The following is a 6,439-nucleotide window of genomic DNA, read 5'->3' as shown; positions in this document are numbered from 1 at the left end:
GCTTTACCATTGCTGGCACCCAGCACCCACAGGCCCTTTGAGCAGCGTGGGAGGAATGGGATTTTGGGGGACAGGGTCGGGGAGAGAGAGTTCCAGATTTTTGTGTAAAGAAGTGACATCACCTCCTGAACCATCTGGCTCGAATTCTAACATTCTGCCTCCTTGTTCTGGACTATTTCCCCCCCACCAGAGGAAATAGTTTCTCCCTATCGACCCTATCGAATCCTTTGATCATCTTCAACCGCTCGGTTAGTAAACTCAAGCAAACAGGAGCCAAGTTGATGCGATCAAGGGGAGGGGAGAACATTGAGGGTGGGAGTTCCTCAGACTGGAAAAGACAAAGTGTGGTGTATTTTTGCAATGTTTTTTATTGATTCTTTACATGAGCTGGTACAGAAAGGTCAGGCCTAGGACGCAGAGCAGAGAATTATTCAGCACCATATTAGATCAGAGGGCTCTCCCCCGCCAAGTGATGACCTCAGTTTGCGGCGATGGTGTCCTGGATCCAGGACACGTAATTGCAGACCTTGGTGTAGACTCCGGGGTAGCCTCTCTCCGCACAGCCGTACCCCCAGGACACGATGCCCTGGAGCACTCCATTACACACGACGGGACCACCAGAGTCTCCCTGTGAAAGAACAGCACATCAAATCCATCAGCAGCTCCGCACGGTGAGGTCAGCGCTTAAAGAGTGTTCGAATCCCGCGTGCTCACCGCAAACATTCAACCACACCGAATATTGGCCAACCTCACATGGCACAGCTTCCCCCTGGTTCATCTTGCATTTATATAGCACCTGTATCATATTAAAACGTCCCCAAGAAGCTTCACAGCAACGATAATCAGACGGCATTTGACATGGAGACCCGAAAGGAAATCTCAGTCAAAAAGGCTGAAGCATCTTAAAGGAGGAGAGAGAGAGAGAGAGCACGTGAACAAGAGAGAGACAGAGAGAGGTGGAGAGGTTTAGGGAGGGAATTCAACAGCTTAGGGCCCCAGGCAGCTGAAGGCATGGCCACCAATGGTGGAGCAATGGGAATTGGGGGATGGTCCAGAGGCTGGAATTGGAGGAGCGCTGAGATCTCGAATGGTGTAGGGACTGGAGGGGGTTACAGAGATAGGGAGAGTCGTAGGGGCTGGAAAGGGTTACAGAGATAGGGAGGGCTGTAGGGGCTTGGGAAGGTTACAGAGATAGGGAGGATTGTAGGGGCTGGAGGAGGTTACAGAGATAGGGAGGCTTGTAGCGACTGGAGGAGGTTAGAGAGAAAGGGAGGCTTGTAGGGGCTGGAGGAAGTTACGGAGATAGGGAGGGTTGTAGGGGCTGGAGGAGGTTACAGAGACTGGGAGGCTTGTAGGGGCTGGAGGAAGTTACGGAGATAGGGAGGGTTGTAGGGGCTGGAGGAGGTTACAGAGATAGGGAGGGTTGTAGTGGCTGGAGGAGGTTACAGAGATAGGGAGGGCTGTAGGAGGTTACAGAGATAGGGAGGATTGTAGGGACCAGAGGAGGTTACAGAAATAGGGTGGGTTGTAGGGACTGGAGGAAGTTACAGAGATAGGGAGGGTTGTAGGTTCTGGAGGAGGTTACAGTATACGGTTCAGGAAGGAGGGCCATTCGGTCCATCCTGTGCATGCTGGCTCTCACAGGGAGTAATCCAGTTGAGCCCCGCTCTTACCGCCTTTAACCCCCCTCCCCTCCCCCCGTGATAGGGAGCGGGGGTCCCTCTGGGCTGTCCCGTATTGTCCAAGGGCCGATACCTGGCAAGCATCCTTCCCGCCATCCAGATAACCGACGCACATCATGCTTTTGGTGATCATCCCCGGGTAGGAACCTTCACAATCGGCATTGCTGAGAACCGGGGCATACAGGCACTGCAGCTGTTCCCCGCTGACCGCTAAATCAAAACAAAGGTCAGAGATTAGAGGGCACGCGAGCTTATCCACACCTACGTGGGGGTCAAAATATTCGATGCTGCACATTCTCACTTCCAATATACGATCGCGCATTTCCATAACAACCTCAGCCCATCTCACAACACCTCACAGCCAGTGACACACTTTTCAAAGTCTTGGACGGCAGGAGACAGAGAAGCTGGTTTGTGCACAGCAAGATCCCGCGAACCGCAAAGAGATAATTACTCGAAGATCTGTTTCGGTGTTAGTGGTGGTAGGGGGTGAGGGTGGGGGTGGGGGTGGGGGGGATGCCCATTGGTCCAGGTCACCGGGGCAGATCTCCCAACCTCTCCCCTCTCCAAAACGTAGGGGCTGGGAGATCTTTCACACCGGCCTGGCGAGGGACTGGGTGAGGAAGCGTCTTACCTGAAAAAGATGGCACCACTGGGTGTGCAGCACTCCCTCAGTGCGGTCGCCAGGAGGGCTCAGGTTTCTGGAGTGAGGTTCGAACCCAAGTTCCCCTGGTTCCAAGCAGAGGGGCCTTCATACTGGATGACACAACACTTAGCGGCTGCCTGAGATCCATAGGGGAAAGCTTCATAGTCTTATCTCAGGGTCAGAGCGTCACAGCTTCCAACCCTCAATGCATCGTAATCTCTGCTCACATTTCAGGGTGATGCGGGGGGGCTGGGTGTGGGTGGGGGTGAGCGTGCAGGAGGCAGGGGGCTGGGTGGGAGGAGGGTTCAGGAGGCAGGGGTGGAGGGGCACCGTACAATGACTGGTCAGCACCTTCCACAAGGCTCTAAACCGAGACCTTCAGCCATGAGCTCGGCTGGATGTGGAAGGACCTGTGGGATGGTTGAGGGAGAGCAGGGTGCCCTCGCTGGACCATCATTAGCACCCACCACCCCCACCCCAGCTCACTCCACACCCACCCCACCCCACCACCCCAACCCGACTGAGAGCAGGTCGACCAGCCGTGAATCTCAGAGATATTTATGGGATCTTTCTGTGCACAGCCAAGCAGCTGCGGCATTTAGCTGGAGGTCGACACATTCTGCGCATCAGGGTAATGGGTCGGGTGAAGGGACGAGGCGCTCAAGAGAGACAGGATTTTGTGCTACACCAACAGGAAGAGACGACGGCCGCATTCCATAGAACACTACAGCACAGAAAACAGCCCATTTGGCCCTTCTTCATCTGTGCCGAAATATTATTCCGCTAATCCCATTGACCTGCACCGAGTCCATAACCCTCCAGACCTCTCCCATCCATGTATCTATTCAATTTATTCTTAAAACTTAAGAGTGAGCCCGCATTTACCACGTCAGATGGTAGCTTGTTCCACACTCTCACCACTCTCTGAGTGAAGAAGTTCCCCCTAATGTTCCCCCTAAACCTTTCCCCTTTCACCCTAAAGCCACGTCCTCTCGTGTTTATCTCTCCTAATCTAAGTGGAAAGAGCCTACCCGCATTTACTTTGTCTATATCCCTCATAATTTTGTAAACTTCTATCTAATCTCCCCTCATCCTTCTACGCTCCAAGGAATGAAGTCCTAACCTGTTTAATCTTTCCCTGTAGTTCAACTCCTTAAGACCCGGCAACATCTTATTAAATCTTCTCTGCACTCTCTCAATCTTACTGATATCCTTCCTGTAGTTAGGCGACCAGAACTGCACACAATACTCCAAAATTGGCCTCATCAATGTCTTATCCAACCTCACCATAACATCTCAACTCCTATACTCAATACTTTGATTTATGAAGGCCAGTATGCCAAAAGCTTTCCTTACAAACCTGTCTACCTGTGACACTACTTTCAGGGAATTAGGTATCTGAACTCCCAGATCCCTTTGTTCCTCCACACTCCTCAGTGCCCTACCATTTACTATGTATGTCCTACCTGGGTTTGTCCTTCCAAAATGCAACACCTCACACTTTTCTGCATTAAATTCCATCTGCCATTTTCTGGCCCATTTTTCCAGTGGGTCCAGATCTCTCTGCAAGCTTTGAAAGACTTCCTTGCTGTCCACAACGCCTCCAATCTTAGTGTCATCAGCAAACTTGCTGATCCAATTTACCATATTATCATCCAAACCATTGATATAGACAACAAACAACAATGGTCCCAGCACAGAATCCTGAGGCACACCAGAGTCACAGACCTGCAGTCTGAGAAGCAATCATCCACTACCATTCTCTGTCTTCTCCTACACAGCCAATTTCGAACGCAGTTTACAACCTCTCCATGGATACCAAGTGTCTGAACCTTCTGAACTAACTCCAATGTGGGACCTTGTCAACGGCCTCACTAAAGTCTATGTAGACAACATCCACAGCCTTACCTTCATTTACTTTCTTGGTAACCTCCTCGAAAAAATTTACAACGTTCGTTAAACACGACCTACCACGCACAAAGCCATGCTGACTATCCTTAATCAGCCCTTGGCTGTCCAAATACTTGTATAGCCGAGGCGAGGAACATACTTTGCTGATAAATGTCGGCCTGTTTACTGAAGACCCTGTGGGATTATTGCTATCGGTACAGCTCAGTGTAAGAGCTTCATCTTCCGGCCCATTGCTAAACCCTGACCTCCCTCCCACACACCCCCAGCGAGCACTCGCAGAGACTCGGGTCGAGTCATCTCCCTCTCTGCCCCTTACCGTTGGACATGGTGTTTCCCCAGCCGGATATCAGGCAATATTCCCCGGTAAAGGCACAGCTGCTCGGCAGGGCGATGGTCCCCACGTTGCTGTTGAGTGCGGCAGGTTTGGACAGTTTGATCAGCATGATGTCGTTGTCCAGGGTGTAGTAGCTATACCCAGGGTGTCTGATGACTCTGGCAGATTCAATGAATTGCTCGGTGCCCTCATCAGCCATGATGTCGTGCTCCCCCAGACGCACCTGGATATGACTAGGAATAAAATAGAGAACCAGCTTAGTACGTGACTGTGGTTGACCGGTGGCCAACTTGCTTCAGCCCATTGGCGGGCAGCGCTAACTTGGCTGTTCCCTATCAGCTTCCTGGGCTTGGAATGACAGTAAAGGGAACGCTAGTCTGTTTTCCACAGGGCAATGAGAAGGGCTCGTGACAACTTGGGAAGACAGGAAGAGAGGCCTCTTGGGCCCATCCTCCATTTCTGTTGTCAATGCCAAATGTTAAGTCCCAGTTCACAGCCCTTTCTGAATATCCCTCAGTCCCTTAACTCCCAATTAAGTGTCAATACGTCCAACAGTTTATCATCTGAAGGTCTTCGGGGTGGAGGGGTATGTGTGTGTGGGTCTCATAATTCCTCCCCACTACTCTTTGGAGGAAAAGTTATTTTCTATCTCCCTGTATTCCTGAATCCCACACAGGAGCCAGCAAAATCTCAGGTTGCTCGAGAGGCCACAAATGGAGGAGGGTACAGAGGCCGGGAGGGTTGTAGGGGCTGGAAGAGGTTGCAGAGATAGGGAGGGTTGTAGGGGCTGGAGGAGGTTACAGAGATAGGGAGGGTTGTAGGGCTGGAGGAGTTTACAGAGGTAGGGAGCGTTGTAGGTGCTGGAGGAGGTGACAGAGATAGGGAGGGTTGTAGGGGCTGGAGCGGGTTACAGAGATAGGGAGGCTTGTAGGGGCTGGAGGAGGTTACAGAGATAGGAAGGGTTGCAGGGGCTGGAGGAGGTTACAGAGATAGGGAGGGTTGTAGAGGCTGGAGGATGTTACAAAGATAGGGAGTGTTGTAGGGGCTGGAGGAGGTTACAGAGATAGGGAGGGTTGTAGGGGCTGGAGGAGGTTACAGAGATGAGGGTTGTAGGGGCTGGAGGAGGTTACAAAGATAGGGAGAGTTGTAGGGTATGGAGAGGGGGACGTACGGAGAGGGCAAGTGATCATGTATTGGTTTGAAAGCAAGGATGAGAATTTTAGAGTCAATGAGTTGCAGACTGGGAGCCAACGTTAGTCAGCGAGCAACAGAGGCTGATGAGGGAACAGGAGTTGCTGTGAGTTTGGGTATGGGGCAGTGAGGTTTTGGAGACCAGAACTAGGCGCTGTGTTATTGATACAGTCTCCGCAAAGCCTTGTACAATTGCAGCAAGTCCTGTTTATTCCTGTACTCCAATCCCCTTGCAATAAAGGACAACATGTTGTTTGCTTTCTTTGTGCTCCTTGAACAGTGGGATCTTGCCTCTTTCAACATCAACATTTCTACGTTTCAAGATATTCAAATTTTCTAAATTCACTTATCAAAGTGAAGAACCTCACACTTCCGCACATTATATTTCAGCTATTGTTATTCCGTTGTGCAGTGTGTCTTTTCCAGAACGCTTTCATTAAATCAGAATTTACCACAGAAACTGGTCACTTAGCCCAACTGCGCTGTGCCACTGTTTTACACTCCACTTGAGCCTCTCACTCACCCTCATCCCACTAACACAGCCTTTAAGATCACGGAGGCTGGACTACAGCGTGCTGGAGTAGTCAAGCTTGAGGTGGATGAGGGTTTCAGCAGTCGATAAGCTGAGGCAATGGCGGAGTGGGGTGATGTTACGGAGGTGGAAATGGGCAGTCT

At 51.1% G+C, this 6,439-nt stretch overlaps 1 protein-coding gene across 1 annotated transcript in view; it reads right to left on the bottom strand.

Annotated features, from left to right (window-relative positions):
- Positions 1-478: 478 nt before the first annotated feature.
- LOC121271102 (trypsin-like) overlaps positions 479-6,439 on the bottom strand; it is an 8,968-nt gene continuing 3,007 nt past the window's right edge. Inside the window, exons 3-5 of the mRNA XM_041176854.1 lie at positions 4,556-4,806; positions 1,756-1,892; positions 479-628 (exon numbers count right to left, since the gene is read on the bottom strand). Coding sequence (XP_041032788.1) covers positions 479-628; positions 1,756-1,892; positions 4,556-4,806 — 538 coding nt within the window. The remainder of the gene's footprint in view (positions 629-1,755; positions 1,893-4,555; positions 4,807-6,439) is intronic.

This window comes from Carcharodon carcharias, chromosome 29 (genome assembly GCF_017639515.1).
Source record: "Carcharodon carcharias isolate sCarCar2 chromosome 29, sCarCar2.pri, whole genome shotgun sequence".
NCBI classification, from domain to species: domain Eukaryota; kingdom Metazoa; phylum Chordata; class Chondrichthyes; order Lamniformes; family Lamnidae; genus Carcharodon; species Carcharodon carcharias.
The sequence above is the reverse complement of the archived record's forward strand: the minus strand, read 5'-3'. Positions and strand labels throughout refer to the sequence as shown.